Source organism: Serinus canaria, chromosome 5, assembly GCF_022539315.1.
Source record: "Serinus canaria isolate serCan28SL12 chromosome 5, serCan2020, whole genome shotgun sequence".
Taxonomy (NCBI): Eukaryota; Metazoa; Chordata; class Aves; order Passeriformes; family Fringillidae; genus Serinus; species Serinus canaria.
Genome location: NC_066319.1, coordinates 39,391,911 through 39,411,969, shown reverse-complemented (window position 1 = coordinate 39,411,969; position 20,059 = coordinate 39,391,911). Strand labels below are relative to the sequence as shown.

At 39.0% G+C, this 20,059-nt stretch overlaps 1 protein-coding gene across 3 annotated transcripts; it reads left to right on the top strand.

Annotated features, from left to right (window-relative positions):
* Positions 1–60: 60 nt before the first annotated feature.
* On the top strand, positions 61–19,988 carry MLH3 (mutL homolog 3). Of its 3 annotated transcripts, none has more exons than XM_050975591.1 (13): positions 61–178; positions 964–4,299; positions 7,787–7,885; positions 8,543–8,613; positions 9,605–9,709; positions 11,286–11,358; positions 12,001–12,072; positions 13,045–13,153; positions 16,230–16,389; positions 17,045–17,068; positions 17,268–17,349; positions 18,612–18,763; positions 19,500–19,988. In XM_050975591.1, the coding sequence occupies exons 2-13, from the start codon at positions 1,023–1,025 to the stop codon at positions 19,575–19,577; spliced, it is 4,302 nt and encodes a 1,433-aa protein (XP_050831548.1). In that variant the 5' UTR covers positions 61–178; positions 964–1,022; the 3' UTR covers positions 19,578–19,988. The 3 variants fall into 3 exon arrangements, with proteins under 3 accessions (XP_050831548.1, XP_050831549.1, XP_050831550.1); XM_050975593.1 differs by lacking the exon at positions 61–178 and adding an exon at positions 196–445; XM_050975592.1 differs by lacking the exon at positions 7,787–7,885.
* The last annotated feature ends 71 nt before the right edge of the window (positions 19,989–20,059 follow it).

The window sequence follows — 20,059 nt, the reverse complement described above, 5'->3', positions numbered from 1 at the left end:
GCTCCCGCCTTCCCTGGTCTGCTTGGGCCCAGGCGGGCGGGAACTACAACTCCCGGCGTGCTCCTAGACGGGCACCGCCCGCTCGCGGCTGCGCACGCGCCGTCGCCCCGCGCGAGCTGCCCGGCGGCCCGGCCCCGGCGGCCTCGCGCCGCGGCCGTTGCGGGGCCGCCCCGGTCCGGTGGGTGCTGAGGGGGCCCGGGCGGGACGCGGGAGCGGGGCCCGGGGCGGCCGGGAAGAGGAAGCAGAGGGCGTTCCGGCTGTGAGGGGAGGGCACGCACAGGGTGTGGTGGCGAGCTGAGCCGCGGCTCCGTGCTGCCCTCCTCAGCCCCCGGGGCCAGGGAGCCTCGGGAGACCTGTCACAGCGGCGGCACCGGATCCCCAGGCACGGCTTGCAGGCCCCTTGAATGCCACTAGGAAACCAGTAGGCGCCGAGGACTTGAAAACAGTGGGTTCTCTTTCGCAAAAACAGCTTGCTCTTTGTGCCTGACACCCATTGGCAAGCCTGCTTTACTCCTTTCCTGCAGTAGCAAGTAGCAGCAGATGCTATTTGACCAGGAATGTCAATTTTTGTGGGGATGTAAAAACAGGAGCAAAGCAGCTTTCTGCCCAGTTCTTGGTGATATTTACTCTATAATTCTGATGAAAATTGCAGTAGAAACCTTTTGCTTGCAGGTCCTTTGAGTTTTGCATCACACGGTGGGAGTGTGATTTGGATATGTTAAGTTTGAGAACACAGCATGTTGTTAGTAAGGAGCTTAGCCTCAGGCTCTCTCCGTCTACCCTGAACGCACTGACAATGTGTACTCAGAGCATGAGCATGAAAGTAATCACAGAAAAAGCCTCCTAATGCCAAGAAAACTAAGAAAAGTGTATTTATGAGGGTGAATAAAATAAATCAAAGTCTTTTCAGGTCTTTAGTTTGTACTTATTTAATTTTTTTCCCTTGTCTCTCCGTGTTTTAAGGAACATGGAGCAGTGAGCTCCCTGCAGTTTCTCCTGGTTCTCATCTATCAGATTCTGACATGATCAAACGTTTGGTGGAAGATGTGCGAGCCAGGCTGCGTTCTGGAGTCAGTGTCAACTCACTCGGACACTGTGTTGAGGAGCTTGTCCTCAACAGCATCGATGCCAAAGCAACATGTATAGCTATCAGGGTGGATTTGGAAGCTTTTAAGATCCAGGTGGTGGACAATGGCTCCGGGATGGGGAAGGAGGACTTAAGGTCTGTTGGAAAGCGCTACTTCACCAGTAAGTGCAGCTCAGTGAGAGACTTGGAGAACCTGACTTTCTATGGCTTCAGAGGAGAGGCTTTGGCAAGTATAGCCAACATGGCCAGTATACTGGAAATCTCATCTAAGACCAGCAGGACAGCAAAAACATATATGAAACTGTTTCACAATGGGCAAGCACTGGAAGTATGTGAAGCTGAATTGAACAGACCAAGTGGTGGAACTACAGTCACCGTGTGCAATCTGTTCCATCAGTTACCAGTGAGGAGGAAGTGCATGGATCCTGTGCTGGAAATTGAGAGAGTGAGACAGAAGGTAGAGGCTGTTTCACTAATGCATCCTTCTGTTTCTCTTTCTTTAAGAAATGATGCTTCTTGTTCTATGGTGCTTCAGCTCCCAAAGACAAGAGATGTATACTCTCGGTTTTGTCAGATTTATGGACTGGGCAGATCCCAGAAGTTGCGAGAAATAAATCACAAGTCTGGGGGATTTGAAATAAGTGGTTTTATCAGTACTGAGGGACATTACAATAAGAATATGCAGTTCTTATATGTGAATAGGAGGCTTGTTTTAAAGACAAGACTACATAAACTAATTGATTTTTTATTAAGAAAAGAAAGTGTAATTTGCAAGGCAAAAAGTGTCCCTGCAAGCCGACAGGCTAATTCAAGTCTCGGTCGCCATCGCTGTGGGCCAGAGTTGTATGGGATCTTTATTCTCAATGTAACCTGTGCATACAGTGACTATGATGTGTGCCTGGAGCCTGCAAAGACTCTAATTGAGTTCCAGAACTGGGATGTTCTTCTAACCTGCATAGAGGAAGGAGTGAAAATATTTTTGAAACGAGAGCATTTATTTATTGAACCATGTAGTGAGGACATCAGAGAATTTAATGAACACAATGACTTTTGTTTACATAATGTTCCAGTTCTGAAGCCTTCAATTCTTGATGAGAAGAGCATCCAGGAAAATTTTAAGAAAGCATGCAATGAAATTGTGGATTCTTATGAAATATGTAGCTTGCAATCAAAAGATGTCAAGAGGAAATCCATTACTGGGAAAAAAAGTTCAAGTCTTATAGAGTCAAGTAAAAATGTACAGGAAACTAAAAGTGCCCCAGTTCAGAACACTGCTGAATCATCTGATCCATGTAGAAACAATAAAGCAGAGGTTCCATTGCCAAGCAAAGATGACACAGTTTCTGATTTAATTAAATCAAATACCTCAGAACAGAAGCCAAAATACACTAACAGTTCCCAAAAAGTATCTGATACTCAGCCGAAACCTTCAGAATGTCTTTGTTCCTCTTTCAGTGGAGGAGCCAGATCAGAAATAAGAGAAATAGATGGTTGTGGTGACCTAGGGGATTGTGCAGAGAATAATATAAACGGTGTGGGCAGCCAGCAAGGTCAAGTAAGGCAGGAAAGCAATAAGGTTCTTGTCTTAAATAAGGATGTTATTCAATCAATGCTTGAGAGAGAAGACCCCACTGAAACAGCAGTGGGACCTGAAACTGTCTCTGGAAGTTCAATAATAAGACTGTGTAATGCAAGAAGAAACAGGGGAACAGCTGAAGAGATAGATGATGCCAGAAGAGGGGCTGTTAGTTCAATACCATTAAAGTTGTGCCTTACAGACCTCATAAAAAGTGTTATGCAAAATGAATCCCCACATGACTGTGAACAGACAGAAACAAATCTTGCATCAAACACACAGTGTAGGCCTGGCCCTGTCAGTGCCAAGGATATTTTTGACCACAAAGTGAATGTTGTGATTCAGTCTTCAAATGCTAGGGGTATTTCCAGCAATACTAATAAAGAATATACAGCTTCTATTACCAGAGAAGTATGCAAGTCTGGTGGTCATGAGAACAAAGCTTTGTCACATCGGGTGAGGGAGGAGATAGCTATGCCTACCAGTAAACGACCTTATGAAACATTGAACAATACGGAATTGCCACTGGCAACTTCTTCAGGTATTCCTCGCAAGAAAATTGTTCTCAAAAACACTAGAAGACAGATAGCTGTGCCAAGATCGCAGCCCTCTAAGAAAGTGAGCTTGTCCACACAGCTGGGATCATTAGAGAAGTTCAGGAGGTATTATGGGAGAGTTAAGCCCATGCTACCAACACCCACATCAGAGCGAAACGAATGTGGTCTCCCAGTTCTTAATTCAGAAACTAACTGTGACTTTTCAAAGAATGGGAATGGCAATCATGATAACTTCGGCAGTTGTGAAACTCCACTTGCAGAAGATTCCAATTCTAATAATATTAGCCAAGGTTTTGGTTCCTTGGAAAATACTTTATTTTGCAGTAGAGAAATGTCACAGGACAAACGAGCCCTTTGTCAGAGTCCTTTGACATTGTCTGATTACTCTCTGGTTAGTATCAAGACTACAAGTTGTAAAAGATCTCCAGGATCATTATCATCCAAGCTGTCCAGAATGAAAACTGGTCACAAAGAAGTAGAACAACTTGATGAACAGTTCCAAACAGACTCAAATAGAAAAGATGACCACTCTTTTGATTGTGAATCCTCAAATAATGATTTTTTGTATAATGTTTGTCAAACATATAAATCCTCAGTGGAAAAAATGAGGGAGTGTAAGTCCAGCATTTCTAAGGAGGCTGTGTGCTCACAGTCAGATGGTGTGATAGCAGAGTCTGTGAAGAGTCCTGTCAGCTCATCACCACTCAGCAGTATGGAAGGAGAATACACAGTCTCTTCAGTTTTAGCATTACCTGCTAAAAATGATTGTACTAACATCATCTGTAAAGAGAAAAGTACGTTAGGTGAATCCTCAGAACAAAATACGAAAGATATTGAGGTTCCCCATGTGACCTTACAAAGGAACTTGGAATTATCTACTGACAACACAAGCACAGCCAATCCCAGGAATGATTCACGTTCTGTCTGGCTGCAAGATTTTGATGCTTTATCGGGTAAGACAGTGTACATCAATAAAGCAACTGGACTCAGCACCTACGGCACTCCTCCTAGTGAAGGATTTCAAACTGCCTGCATTCAAGATATAACAACAATGGCTGTAAATGTTGTTTCAGAGAATGGTAAGAGGGGTGGTGGTTGTAAAAATGGGATGAGGAAAACTGTTCTTCTAGGCGCATGAAATAATCTTGTTGGCAGCATCTAAGAGCTTTTACTGAATTAGTCACTACCTTATAGCTAATAGCTGCATGGAAAACAAAGTGTTGGGAACTACGGAGACAGTAAATCATTAACAGTAAAGATACTAAAAGAGTTTTTTAAATAAAATGATAAAAAGAAATGTCAGTATCATGACAATTAACAGATAGCTGCCTAGTTTTCACGGGGCATCATGACATTCTCTGTGATAACAGTTACATATAACTGTTGTCACATATAAAATGAGAAACATACTTCAAAGTAAGTGTACCAGAAAAGTCCCGTTTTTTACCATTTTGCCCTAAACAGTTATGTTTCTAAGAATGTTTTGTTAAAGAGCACCTTATATTAAAATGATCTTTTTTCAAACTGCATACAAAATTTAAAGCAACCCTTGAAAGTTGAATAAAAAATCTAACTTCATTGAGAATGAGTAGTTTCCTGTCCGTGGATTTTAGAAGGCAGGCTGTTCTTTCACACTTTGCAGCAGATGTTGTACAGCATTGTTGCTGTTTTGATGGTGGACCTTTTCCACTAGTGAAAGAACCTGCATTATATTATTTTTTCAGGGGCACAGTGTTCATGAGTCTTTGCAGATCTGTCTGTTGGATTTTGACTTTCTGAATATTTCTGATCTAGTTTGTCTGTCTAGTACTGTCTTTGATAATTTTCTCTTCAAGGGATATATCTGTGTTCTGGTTGTTGTTCATTCTGTCTGTAGGCAGATTTTATGAGTGAAGATGCAGCCATTCTTGGTGTAGACTTTTTCTACTATATAAATTATGTTGAAAAACTAGTTTGGGCTTCTTTCTAGTTATCATGTAAAAAAATTTGTCTAATCAATTGTCATGGCCTTTGGTTTGTTCCATTTTTATCTGTTACTTCATTGTTTCTCACCAGTCACAGAAACACTGGTGCAGGAAGTGTTTCAGTTGTTGATCTATTCCCATTTATGTATAATAATTGATGCCAAAAGCTTTTAATATCTATTGTGTTCTACTGAAGAAAATTTGATGCAAGTTTTTATTAAGCCAGACTACTTGCAAGTGCAAATATACACTCCTTGACTAACATTTTAGTTTCTCTGGTATATCAATTTTGTTGCCCACAGTACTCTTTAGTAACCTGTCAAAGCCCTGAGATGCAGAACTTGACCTTCTATCCAAAATGTTGGATAGTGCATTCATGTTTATAGAGATAATACCTCATGTACTCTTATGCTTTCAGATGATGTACAGTCTGTAGGCTTTAAAGACATATATTGTATTGCGTGTTTTTACCTCCCATGGCACAGTTCTTAGCCTTATCACTGGTGTTACTCTCTGTTGTATCAGTGGTGCCAGTCTTTCTGAACTCTGCCAGTTCTTTGACAACATGTCTGATTTTATTCTTTACTTAGGTTAAGAGCTGCACCTCCCAAATCCTCACGAGGTGTTTGATCTGTGGCTAGATCCTATAGGTCCTAAGTTTTCAAAGTTCAACAAACACATTCTTTCATATGTTGTTGAAGCCAAGGATGTTTGCTCCTTTCAGCCATAGGAATAAACATAACGGTGTCCTAACACAACATTCACGTCTCTTAATGTTGAGCACTGTTTTGGACTGCTGTTAAGACCCAGGAGCAGAATAATTTCCTCACTTGTATGCTTTCATTTTGGTTTTTAGAGTAGTGTCAGTAACCCCATGGTGTTTACTTAGAATTTCATAGCCTCTAAGAATAGCATCTCATGCACAGTTCTAGGGAAGTTACACTGCTTAGCAGTAGGTGGAAGTAGGTAAGAAAAATCCATACCCTCTTTTTTGGGACAGCAGTGGCTGTCTGTCATCTTTTCCAGCCACAAGCCACGTGCTCAACAGAGATGTTGGATTTTGTAGGCCAGACCCAGGCATCTTCATACTGATTAAACTGATTGCTACAGGAAAGTTCATCAAACTTCGTTTCACTATTGGATGTGTTTTTGAACAATGCATTTGTAGTAGGAAACTATCCTAGTTCAACCTGGTCTTTGTTGTTATGCCAGCTATATTTGTAATTTTTGTTCCTTACATTATGCTGTGTCATTACACTGGTATATCTTCATGATCTAACTGAGGCAAGTGAAAATGAATGCTCAATTATGGTAATTGTATGGGGTTTGCCTGCATGAAGTATATACCTTACTATCCTCCCACCTTTTTTGATGTTACTTGTCAGAAGAATCATAATAATATCTCTGCCAAGTCTGAAGTCTCACCAGCCTTGGAGCAAGTAAATCCTACCTTTCTGAACAATATATATCTTGAACAAGGATTTTTCCTTCAAGAAAAAGCAGGGAGATGGCTCTTTGTCTATTACATGTATAAAATACTGGGCTTGTGTTGTTACAGATGATACATTCTTCTGTGAACTTGAGATATTGTCTTTTCATGACAATAGTTATAAAAGTTCTGCCAGAGTCTGAAGTAGGCAGCATTCTTCAGTTTCCCACAGTTTAGCAAGAACTACATCAGGCCATTTTGTCCTTTCCTCTGGGTTTTGTGACAATGGGATGCTGAGTTACTCTCCAGTGCTGGGCTGCCGGTTTGGATTCTTAGTCCCTAGGGTCAGTACTCCTCACTGGAATGGAGCCAACAGTCAGGAGTCTGTGGAGTCTGATTTTATAGAGCCTTTTCACACTGAGCTTATCAGCACACAGCTGGTTTTCTTTGGTGTTATCATTCTGCCTCTTTTCCTGAATGCACACCCTTGATTTCTTGGTAGAAAGGAACTTTATTAATTCATTATTATTTCACAGAAAATAGAAGACTGAATTGTACCAAAGGAAGGGTGAAATGTTTACCAATGTGCTGGAAATCTGAGCCGCTTTTCTTAATACTCTTGATAACAATACAAGTTTGTAAAATTAAATCATTTCTGGGTGGGTGAGAACATATTGTTGGACTATTTCTGTTATGTCATGTGGGCTCACTGACTTACATTTTTCAGTTTTACAAATTCCTGATAACTGTGTTAAGTATTGATTGGAATGGTGATGGACTCACAGTTTTGCAGCTCCTTAACAGAGGGAATTTAACAATGTTTTGATCTCTGATAGACTACTATATGTGTCCTTTCTTTTTGAGGAAAACACTTCTGGTTGCACTAATTCTGGAAATAATTATTACAAATTTAAGGCAGCAGCCAATTTTTAAATACAGTCCTGCAGAAACCATGGTAACAATTTTACATTTCCCAAGGTGTGTATGTCTGATAATTCTCATCTTTTTACATATGTGTTGTTATTTCTCAATATTAGGTTGCAAAATCTGCGCGATACTCAAAATTTTACAGGGCTAAGCACATGCTCCTTTATAAGAATATGATAAATGTATAGCTTTTACTGATTTTGCTTGCTGCTTATTATGCAGCAGTGAATTTATTTCTTTGTTTAGGGTTTCACTTCAGATGCCATCCCTTTAGAAGTGAGATTGTGCTTCCCTTCCTTCCTAGACCTCAAAAAGAGAAGACTCAGACAAGCCAGAATGTGAGAGGTAGGGCCAGCTTTCCAGGACACAGTGTTCTGTGTTAAAAAAAAAATCAAAAAATTCTCCCAGATGTCACAACAGGAACCAGAATTACTCAAGGTCTGTTAACAATGGGACTGTGTGAGTCATCTCAGATCTAGAACTGGAAAAAAAATTTTTTGGGTTGAAGGCAGGTTAAAGAATACTTATTTACAGGATGAAATACCCAGTTCTTTGTTGAATTATGTCATGAGTTTAAAGAATAATTACTTACTCACTTCTTTGTACTCATTCCAGCCTTGGAATGTGAAAAATAGCTTCAATCCTCACACTATTTTTTTTTTTCAGTGGAAAGGATGAAATAATCTTTTTGGTATGTAACTTTGTCCAGAGGGAGTGGGTAGCTAAACAGGTCTTTGTTTCCCTACCATCCCTCCAGCCCTTTTCCAGGCCTATTGAATTGTGCTGCAGTATTTTTAGGAGTCAGAAAGATGCACATTGCCCTTCCTAGTTAAAGCAGACAGTACAGAAGCCTAGTGCCATGTTCCATTATTTATTGTACACGCTCCCCTTTTTATGAAGGAAAAAAAAAAGAAATAATACTTGTGTGAGGCTGAGGTCCCCAGTGAACATTCTGTTGACAGATGGTGGCAGTTCCTGTATTATCTATGTGTTTGTTCCTAGATACTGAAGGGGACTCCCTCCAGTCATTGCTTTTGGAATGGGATAATCCTGTTTTTGTTCCCTGCCCAGAGGTAAGTATTACCTTGCATCTCATGCTGAAATAGGATTAATTTTAGATTTTTGTTATTTTCTGACACTGGGTCCAAAATTGCAAATATAATGATTCTTGCATATAAGGAATATATTACACTATGGACATGGAAATTTTGCTTTTTATAGACTGTTTAGATGCATGTCATTTTGTGAGTTTATTCAAAGAGAGGCAGGTATCAGGCTAATCTTTCATTTTACATAATTCCAAAATCAAAACATTGTAAACTGTCTTTCTCTCTACTCTTACTCTGTCTACTCTCTCTTTTGAGATAGTAATCTCAAAATTAAAAGTCATCAAATGGCAAAATCGTAATATAGTGTCTGTCTGCTTTGTGGACAGAGATAAAATAACCCAGGTTTGAATAGGTCTTAAAAGTGTATTTTACCATAGCTGTTTTTAAAGCCTGGCAGGATTACAGCATGTGAGAGGGAAACAATGCTGGAGCTTTTAGATAAACTTCCTTTGCTGTCATGAGGTAGCATTATCTTTAATCTTCGTGTTGTGTGTGTGTAAACATATGTATGTAACCATTTCCACCTGCAAACAATAGGCATGGAGCTGCAAACCACCTGCTGGTGAGTTTCTGGAAGGGAGCACTTCTGTTCAGTCCTTGCAGTGACTTGTGCTCTGACTCATTCTGGGGTAATGCATCCTTTGTAATGCCATCCCCTGAGAGCTCACGTAGGCTGATCATTAACTTCAGCTTTTGAGAGGTACTTGGAATCAGCTGGATGCATTGAAATTAGCAGGTAATAGCCAAATCGGAAAGATACATGGGAGTAGAAACACAGGTATTGCCAGATGATTTTTTGAGTTGCTGTTATTCTTATATAGAAAGCTTGGTTTGTGAAAAGCACAGTTATTTCCAGTTTTTGTTAAAACTGGTTCATTGGGAGTACTTGCTGTGTGTTTGGGGGTTTTTGCCGCACCATTGAGCCTTTCGTTGATGTGGAGTCCTGTTTTTACAGATTGCAGTTGATGTGACCAGCGGTCAGGCTGACAGTCTGGCTGTGAAAATTCACAATATCTTGTATCCATATCGTTTCACCAAAGACATGGTTCATTCAATGCAGGTACAATATCTTCTATTACTAGCTTTCATCCCCAAAATCCTACTCAGCAGATGGGATTTGCTGATGTTTCTACCTGTAGGAAAGAAATATCCGAGAAAGCAGTTCACATTCCTAATTTTCACAAGCACTAAGAGAATTCTTCGTCATGTGTGATACCAGCAGACATGTGTGTCATGCCATATCCTAGTATCATCTCGTGGTTAATCAGCTACCTGCAAGTGACTCTAAAGTTACTTGACTACTATGATTAGATCAAAATCAAGAGACAGGCCTGTTACTGCTACTTAGAAACATTGTTAACTAAATGATAGTTCAAAGCACAGGTTTTATAATTGTTGTAGGCATTTTCTTAGTTCATATTTCTCTTAAATGTGTCCTGTATTTTGCCTTAGAAATTTAATTCCTTAGTAGATTGATTTCAAAATCAAATCCAAGATTTAATCGAAAAACTTAAATTTCACCCTTAAATTTATGTCTGCACTTAAAAGTGATTTTTAATAGTGGCATAATAACATCAAGTTTTACTATTTCAGTGGTTTTTTAATCAAATGTTTTGAGTGTTAGCTTTAAAGCTAATGTAAATTTAAGTCTTCAACTTACATATGTGATGGTTTGCTTGGGTAGAAATGCCAGAGTGGATTCTCTCCCTCTCTTCCATCCCAGTGACAAAAAATCTCTCTACAAAAGATTAAAAGCAGAAAATGTTGCATCATGCAACAGGAAAAGAATAAAAAGAATCATTAGTCTTGTATCCCTGCAAAGAAATAGAGTCATCCATTAATTTTTACCTACCAGGTGAACAATGCATATGTTGTGAAACAGAATTCAGGGTGAGCTGTCTATGTAACATTGGGAGAAATTCCTCCATAACACCATATCTGTATATTTGAAATCTAACAATAAGATACTGAAAGCATAGTGCACCTCATCTCAGTATTGCATGTTGCTCTGGTTGATTTCTGATGCTTGAGGGGAAAGTGGAATCAAGTCACAGAGGCAAATTCTACATCAAAAAATGAAGGGGAAAAAAGCTTCTTCCTTTCTTCTGCAGATGATTAGCAAGTTAAAAAAAGTTGTTTACATTCTCTTTTGGTGATATCAACAGATCAATTACTCAGAGTCACTGTGCACAGCTTTCATTCCCAACTCAAGGAGCTTTCTACATGGCCATTTAATTCACCTTAGAACAGTTAGTACTCATGCCCTTTTTATTATCTTTGAAAAAGTTTATCCGGAATTTTTTTAATATATTTTGAAACTTTCTCTTAGATCCAGACTGAACTGTTTCATGACCATTTAATGGTCATTTGACCTTCTGCCAGTATTATTTTTAACTTAAATAATGTCTGCCTTTTCCATATTTAGTTCCTCACTGTATTGAAAAAGAATAACTATATAGCTTCTCAGTCTAGTTTTGCTAGGCCTTTTGGGTTAGGGAAGATGTGGCTTCCAGTCCTCTAGTCATCATACTAGCTATTTGCTGGTCTTGATCCATTTTGATTGTGGTTTCTTCTGCTTGCCTTCATTTTAAAAATTATTGTACTGCTCTATAATGAGTTTTATGAGTATCTTACAGGTTCTTCAGCAAGTGGACAATAAATTTATCGCTTGTTTAATTAACACTAGGAATGGAATGGAAAGAAAGGCAGGTAAGATTGGTTAATAGCATGAAGTTGAGGTGGCTGTCAAGTGGACTGCAGAGGGAGCACTGTCCTATTTGTAATCTCTTCTTGCCTTGGGCTGATATTGTTAGTAGAGGAAAACCTTAGTCTGTGCTTGAAATTTCTTGGATCTTCTTTATCTTTATTTTGGACATTGTTGAGTGTTCCTACCGCCTTCAGATTAATGTTATAAAAATAGATGTACTCAAATTGCTAATATCTTTCAGGCTCTGTTCACAGTGTCTGGACATATTCATTGTTGAAGCTTTCTGAAGCTGTACAAAAAAGGCATTCAAAATCAGTAGGTTTTGTAACATTTTAAAAGACTGTCAAACAGAACAGTTTATAGGTGATCTAAGCTCTCATTCTGAAGTTAGATGAAAATGTCAATAGACAAGAGTTTATGACTCAATTTAATTACCTAATTTAACCACCATTTTGGACCACTGAATTTCTGTTCTGTAGTAACTTTATGTTCTGCCAACACAGCCTCCTCCTTACTTTGTTTCTGTGAAACAAGCTGATACTTATCTTCTAAATCTGGCCTCTGGGAAGTGGTTATTCTTGCTGACCCCTGCAGTTGTCTGGTACAAAGTTGCCTATTTCTCATCTGCTGTGGTACGTTTCTAGATGGAAACCTCTTGATTTTGGTGGACCAACATGCAGCTCATGAACGGATCCGCTTGGAGCAGCTGATTGCAGGTGAGGATTCAGGTGTCTAAGAAACAAAGATAATCAGTGCACAGAAAAGTACAAATGAGCTCTCTGGGATGTACAGAACTGATAGGATATCTATCCATTTGACACCTTTATCTTGATCCCTAGAAGAGTGCAGACATTCAGTATCTGTAGCAATCATAATATTGCCAGCTGAAAATTCTTACAGCCTTTCCAAAAATAAAAGATATACTCCCTACCCACAGAACTATTGAACTAAAATAGTCCTGACATAATGAAAGAGCAGGAAGACTGATAGGAAAAACAATGAAGAGGAAATAAAACAACATCAATAAGTTTGTGTGGTTATACTGTGAAGAATAAGACATGGGATGCCGAGTAAAGAGTCTAGTTCATTTGGTTCCTTTTTAGCTGAATACTGTGCTTAAAGCCTAAAATTTCCACAGTCTGACTGTTTGCAAAGGGATAATAGTCCTCTGTGTAAGCTCATTAGCCATTGGTTTTAGTGTTAAAAAGCACAATAGCCATCCATCAAGTTCTTAAAAATCATTGACCTTCTCTTACATCAACAAACACTGCGCAGTTCCTGCCGAGTGTTCCAGGAACTCTGCTCCTTTTGGTCAGGTACTGAAAAAAGGTAAAGACTGAAGAGAGAAATGCTTAATGAATAGTATTTTAACTCCATTTATATCTGACTTTTCTGTGGAAAAATTGTTCTCTCTGAGTTGAACCAAATATATCAGTAGGTTGTTTTGCTATTTAGGGTGACTCTTTTTTGGAACTGGTGGGAAAAAACAGAGTGGCATTAACCAACCCTTCCCCAGAGACTGGATGTCTGGTTTGTGACATTCCCAGTCCTCCACAAGTTTCAAGAGAAGGCATTCTGTGGTCATTTTTTAATCCAAGCAGGGGATTACATGCCAAACCAGAGGGTCATTAAGGGTAATGCCTCCGTAAATATTTTAAGAGGGATACTTCTAAATGTTTCATTCACAGATTCCTATGAGAAGGAAGCTGCAGCATGTGGCAAGAAGAAAATACTGTCATCCTCCATTTCTCCCCCTTTGGAGATTGAAGTTACTGAGGAGCAAAGAAGATTTCTACGGTTAGTAGTAACAAATAGCTCTCAATTTTGGGGGATGGCTCTGTTGATCAGGAAGATATCTACATATTGTTACCATGAAACTCAGGAGAAAAACTGTTGATTCTTTCCTGAGCAGAGCCCAGTTGGCTCTGTCTGTACTGAGGGAAACAGATAGGCTTCTTAGGCACATTGTTACAACATCTCAAGACAAAACCCTGGGGTGTGCCATTTCTGTGCCTTTGCAATGTGCTTTGATTTCCCTGGGAAAGTAAACCTTCATGTGTGGGCCAGAAGACTGCCAAAGCAGCTTCCAACAGTTCCTCCTGTCTGGGGCTCAGGACCTGGGAGTGCACAGAGGAGTGCAGTGCCCAGACTGTCGACCTAGGTACTGACTTTACAGGCACTTTTTGAGAAGAGGAGGATGGGGTATGGAAAGTCTGTATTGTGAATCCTTGAAAAACACATTCCTTTTTCCTAGGTGACTGCCAAGAGTAACTAATGAACACTGTTTCCCAAATGTTTCAGAATGGTGACCTAGCTACAATTAGGATATTTAACTTTTGTACTTCAAGAGTTTAGATATAGATTTCTTGTTGGACTATTGCAGACCTATTGGACGCTCATCAAACTTTCTTTTCCCCCACATCCCTGTCTGTCACCTGCCACATGCATTTGTGAGGTTTTTTCAGTGCATTGTTCTGAATTTTCAGATGAGGTTCTGTCAGTATTACCTCATTACTGTTCTTTTTTCTTTTTTGTGATTCCTGTGGCAAGCTCAACAGCTCCTGATTCAGTCTTTGTTAAGATTGTTGCATATTACAGGGATATACTTGCTTAGTTTTGTTCATATTTCAGTAATATTTGGATTTTTTCTTGTTCCCACTTCTCAATGATGTTACTAACGTCACAGTATTTGTAATGCCTCTTGTTCAACTTTGATTTATTTTTGCACTCATCTATGAATATCTCTCATTTCTAATAGATCTACTTTAGAGAATGGATGGCTAAAATTGAATACAATATACCAAGTGGGAGAATCCCATTGATTTGTACAGTAGCTTTGCAGCTGTGCCTGTGTTTTCTGTTTATTATATGTACACCTGATATTTTGTCTCCTGTTTTGGCTACTGCAGCTTGTGTGAGCTGCTTGTCTGTGGATGGACAAGGCAAAGAAACAGAGTAGTGGGGGTTATTTTTTCAATTTGTGTTGTTTACGTAGAAGCCGGCCAAAAGTAGAAATAGATTAAATTAATTCTGATAATTTGTATTTATTTGTCTTCTAGAGTAAATTCAGTTTTTCTGCCCATTTTTCATTCATCCTACTGGTTTCGTTCTTCATTTTTCTACTTGTTTTAAATTCCGATTGAGTTTAACTTTGTCTCTAGTCTCAGCTGACCAAAATAATTTTGTGCTTTCTACAAATTTGCTTGCTTGACCATGCCTCTTCTTTTCCACATCATTAATAAACAATCATGAGAATACAGATCAGGACTCATGTTGAAGCTGACCATCTGTTGCCAGCATACCTTGCTTCCGTAGTCTCTAAATCATAATAGATGTTCCTTCTCTATCCATGACAACCTTTCGCATTTCCTTTTTTACCTACTTTTAAGTGGTGGCATTAAAGGCTTTTTGAAAGAGCTAATAAATTCTGAGAGCTGCTTTTTTCATCAGGTAAATCACAAACATTCTGCAAAACTGAGTAAGGAAGTAAATCAAAAAGGCATGTGTTTCTTCTAAGGACACTGGTTGAATATTCAGCACAGAGGGATGCCAGTTGTGATTTTTAGCAAGAAGCTTACTAGTGCTAGCTCACTAGTACTTTAATTGTGTGACTTAATAATTTTTAATCTGTATTAGCAGTTCATCCCTTTGCAATTGCTCTGTGAGACTATCATTATTTAAAAGTTATGAATTAAAAGTATTATGTGAAAATCTAAATTCTATTGTTAGTCAGACTGTGACTGTATTCTGTGGTAAAGTTTGGTGTAATAAAATAAATTGTCTAAAAGACCTTTCACTTCAGCTCTGCTTCAGTTTAATCATTCAGCTGGACCTCTGGTTCACCTGCAGTTTGGTTCTGCTATTTATCTTCTAGGCATTGTAGTAATGCATTGTTCTGTTGACTCTCTTGAACTTCCGTCTTTATTTTTTCTTTTAATAATAATTAAAAAAAATAGAAAAGCCCAGTTGACTTCAATAGCTGCTTGGATTTTGTAATTTCATTCACAATGGGCTTTTTGTCTTTCCGTATAGCCTGCTGAAGGCTATATATGTCTTTTTTTTTTTTTTTTTTTTTTTTTGAGTAGAATTTCACAAGCCATGTTCTTATGGAGGCTAATAAGTGTACTATTTTCATTATTGATTTAGGCAAGTTTAGATTTTTTTCTTTTTCTTGCTCAAAGAATTTCCTTTCTAGAACTAACCTTTACCACCTTTGTTTTCAGTGAATACTCCTTGAATTAATAAAGTATATATTGTTACTGTTGTTTTCATTTTGAAGATAAACTCTCATCTATCTGTGAAGTCTCATTTTTGTGTGTATTTTTCCATCCACAGGCTGACATATGTCATAATTAACTAGAGGTTGTTCTTTCCTGTATTCTCTTTGCTTAACAGGATATAAAGTTCATTAAACCATCATAAATTTCTTAAAATATTTTTTCCATTTTAAGAATTGGCTAATATGTGTTAATTGAAATCACAGTTCTTTTAGATTAAAGTAGTCTAAATGCTGTGAAATTTCAATATTTGGAATGTTTGTATGTTGAACCAGACATCTCATGCATCTTCCGAAAAGGCAGATTTATAGATTTAGAAATAAAGCCTCTCTTCACATAATACAGGAACCCTTAGATCTTGTAGTTGTGGAACATAAAAAATGCACAGTTGATTGGAGTGAAAAAGCATGTCTGAATGTAAACTGAAAAGGCAAAATTACTTGGAATCTCATGAGGCATGGGTTTTGAGATGGGAAACTGTTACAGGAAGTGATATGAGAAACCATGTATGTGGACTACAGAAATATTTACATGTGCTGTGGAGTCATAGATACAGTGGTTGATGTCTTATTTCTGTTGGTTTTTTTTTTCCTCAGATGCTGCTACAAAAATATGGAGGACTTGGGTCTTGAATTATCATTTCCTGAGACAAACAATTCCTTGATTCTTGTGAGGAAAGTGCCAATGTGTTTTATAGAAAGAGAAGCCAACGAATTACGACGGAAGAGACAACCTATCACTAAAAGTATTGTGGAGGTCAGCTGTGGATACGGGTGAAGTTATGATAGTAGGTCTTGTTGTCTATTCATGGCCCAGGGTATTACAGGATCTCTGTTGCGAAGGAGACAATTAAGTCGCCTGGCAAATGTGAATGCTATCCCTTTTAGTAGCTAAATAGTCCCAAAACTGAAATCACTAAACTATAAATGAAATGATAGAGGACTGTTTCAGACTTGGACTAGTGGAGAAGCTAAGAAAAACTGTGTATAGCAAAGATATTTTTACAGTTTAGTGCACACGGATGCTTGAAGGGACAGTAAATGCTTGAAGGAACAGAAAAAATATTAAATGAAGGAACAGTAAAATGAATAAGTCATAACAAATAATATTGATGTATCAGCAATGTTAAAGATGCTTCTATGAAATCTCTTCATGGTCAGTGGGGCTTTCCAAAAACCACTGTTTCAGATGTTCTGCAGTTTGAAGGAGAAATTTCTGAAGTGATTACTTGCAGTGGGAGGTCAGGACTTCCACCTAGATCTTCCACACTGTGATCAGTGTACTATGAACAGTATCACTTTTTGTTATTCTGGCAGTCACACAGTAAATTATACACAGATGTGAACAAAGTAGGGTATGGGAATGGAAGGCAAAAATAGCAACTGATGACATTTTTCTTTTTTCTTTCTAGGAGCTTATTCAGGAACAAGTTGAGGTGAGTTGCTGTCTGTTTCTAGAGTTGACTGTAACATCCAGTGCTTACTGTGTGAATCAAAGGGAGCCTGTTGAGCTTTAAATGAGAGAGTGGGCTAAATAATGCCCTAGCTTTTCCTCATTTTTAGTTTCCATTGTGTTACAGTTCTTTTTTCTCATATTAAAGGGAAAGTGACATGATGTTCCCTTACTGCTTTTAGCTATTGCGGACCACAAGAGGAGGAGCACGAGGGACACTGCCTCTGACATTTCTGAAGGTGTTAGCTTCTCAGGCCTGCCATGGTAGGGAAACTGTACTTGTCTTTTTTTTGGCTTTTTTTTTTTCCCTTTGTCTCTACACATCATCCTCCCTGAGGCAGTGTTTGGATGTGTTTGCAGGTATTGTAGGGTTAAAGACTATTTCTTAGGGATGAGGAGGTAATGCTCATGCTCATGAAACCACTAAGGGATAAGCAATAGTCCCCCAATTTATTAATGTATGGGCCTAACAGACTTCCCAACCTTCAGTGAAACATACAGCTCTAAGATACATTTCATCTGTGTGCAATCTAAACCATTCAAATAACAGCTCTATGATGGGCCAAGGGGGAAGGTGCTAGAATCTGCTTGAAAGCATGCAGGTAAGAGCACTTAGCCACTCTTTCCAAATTTTTCATTTCCTTTAAGTATCCCTAGTGGTAGTTTAAGTGTGCCTGCAACATTTCAAGTACTTTTGGAAGGAGTGTGGTAAAAATTTACGTCTTCTTAGGGAACTGTTGCTTTCCAGCACCTGGCAATGAGCAGGCCTTCTTGGTCTTGACTGCAGTAGCTCCAGTCTCTTGTTGCAATTCCTGTGCCATATACAGTATCAACAAGATCACACTGAAAGGGCAAATGCAAACCAGAAGTATCTGTTTTCTCAACAGTGTCTCAATTTTCAATTGGCAATCAATAGGTTTGGGTTTTTGTGTCTAAAAAAGTCCCACGGCTGAAAGCATATTGCAGATGGTCTTGTGCATCTGTGAAGGCTAAAGTTTGCAAACACCTCTGGAATAACTCCCTAATGTTCTGCTTGAATTTTCTCTGGACACCTTTAAGTGCTCACTTGTGAGAATGGACTCAGTGGCAGGGCTAGCACTTGGTTTCAGAAGTGATACCTAGCCGTGGCAGCCATGGAAAGCCACTAAAGCTTATGAAACTGTTATTAACTGTTGTCTTAGTTTCACACTTCTTGATTTGTGAACTGTATCCAATTTCTGCTGTAACACACACACACACATAAAAAGCCCATTTGCCTCTTGCAAAATTAACTGAAATGCCAAAGTGTAATAATCTTACCGTCTGTCAGACTTGGACTATGTTAAAATTTAAGCCATGGAAAGCTGATCTCCTTATACAGCAGTCTCTAACCGATCTAAGTCCCATGTCTGCCACACTGCAGCCTTTGGGTTGCCTTTGCAGCCTGTCAGCTAATCTCGGGCAAAGTTTTCACTGAAAACCACAGCTGTAGAAGGAAGTGGAGTCCTCTTTGGCAGCAAGGGCAAGAAGGTGTCTCTCTTTTTCAGGAGCTATTAAGTTTAATGAGCATTTGACTTTGGAGGAGAGCTGCAGGCTTATTGAAGCTTTGTCATCTTGTAAGCTACCCTTCCAGTGTGCTCATGGAAGACCTTCAATGCTGCCTCTTGCAGACATAGACCATCTACAGCAGGAAAAACAGGTACTGTGTGGGACACACCTCTGGTAATCCATGTTCTAGGTTATCAGAGGCACATCACGTATGTGTGCTAGAGCTAAGATCGTCCACTTTGAAACCATCACCACTGGCCTTATATTACTTGACTCGTTACATATTGTTATCAATAAAATGAAACTTTAGGACAAAAGCCAACTGTCCTGTAAACACTTTAGCAAGGATCTTACCATATATTATTTGAATAGTCACACTGACTTCAATCATGTCCTTAAGGTTAAACATACAGTTAAAGTGCTTGCAGTTTTGAAGTGTAAAATTTGGAAAACATGGAAATTCTAAAATTTTGCTAGTGGCAAAGATGCTAATTAAACTAATGCTTACTTTCTCAAAGTTTAAGATGCTATAAAATGAGGATAAAACACAGGAATAGCAATATTTATTATAAAATCATAAAATAGTTTGGGTTGAAAGAGACATCAAAGATCATCTTGTTGCCATGACTACAAACGCCTAGCACTAGACAAGGTTAAAATTAAATTGTATTTAAATCAGGTTACATTTAAATTTAAAACAAAATCATTACTCCTCCCTTTTGCTATTACTGTGCTTTATTGTTATTAAATTGGATTCTGTTGAAAGTCAGGTGGGACTTTGAATTAGGCATTATCTTAGGAATGACTGTATTAGGGCAAAGAGTATGGAAACACTGAAACGTATTTACTTAGTTATGACTTGTTCTTCATAATTTTTCTCCCTCCAGCCTAAACCTAATTTGACTAGACTTAGGAAGATGGCAAGAGCATGGCAGCTATTTGGAAAAAAAAAAGAACCTATTTAAAAAAAAGTTAAAACTGTAAACTGAAACCACTAGAAGCATTGGTATGATCCATGATCCTATTGTTAGACTACCCTGGAGCCAAGTTCTGAGCCAGTGCAGTCACCAAAGCTCTCCGACTACTGCCCAAAGAAGCAGAGACCAGCCAGGAGAACACGGCAGGAGGAGCCCACCCCTGGAGCCCGGAGAAGCATCTTCAATATTAAGGAATAGCGCTGTAAGTCTGGGCGCTATGTCAGTGCTGCACTGTTGGGTGCAAGGAGTTGCAGCCACTTGCAGTTGCTGAAGCAAAGCACTTTTTTTCTGCAAGCACAGCATAATCCTGCATATTAGAGAGGGGAATTTTAATTAGTGTATTTTGTAGGATTTGGAAAATTGGAAGGTATTTCTTAATAAAGTTCACACTCAACTCTCTCCTTGGGCTCATGGCAGTGGTTGGAATGAGGATCAACCAGCTTCATAGTATATATAGGCCAACTCAGAAT

Excerpts from the sequence above, each read along its gene's own strand:
- MLH3 (XM_050975591.1), top strand. The coding sequence starts at position 1,023 with ATGATCAAACGTTTGGTGGAAGATGTGCGAGCCAGGCTGCGTTCTGGA. Across the intron at positions 8,614-9,604 it reads TTTTTGTTCCCTGCCCAGAG|ATTGCAGTTGATGTGACCAG; the intron begins GTAAGTATTACC and ends CTGTTTTTACAG. Across the intron at positions 17,350-18,611 it reads AGCTTCTCAGGCCTGCCATG|GAGCTATTAAGTTTAATGAG; the intron begins GTAGGGAAACTG and ends TCTCTTTTTCAG.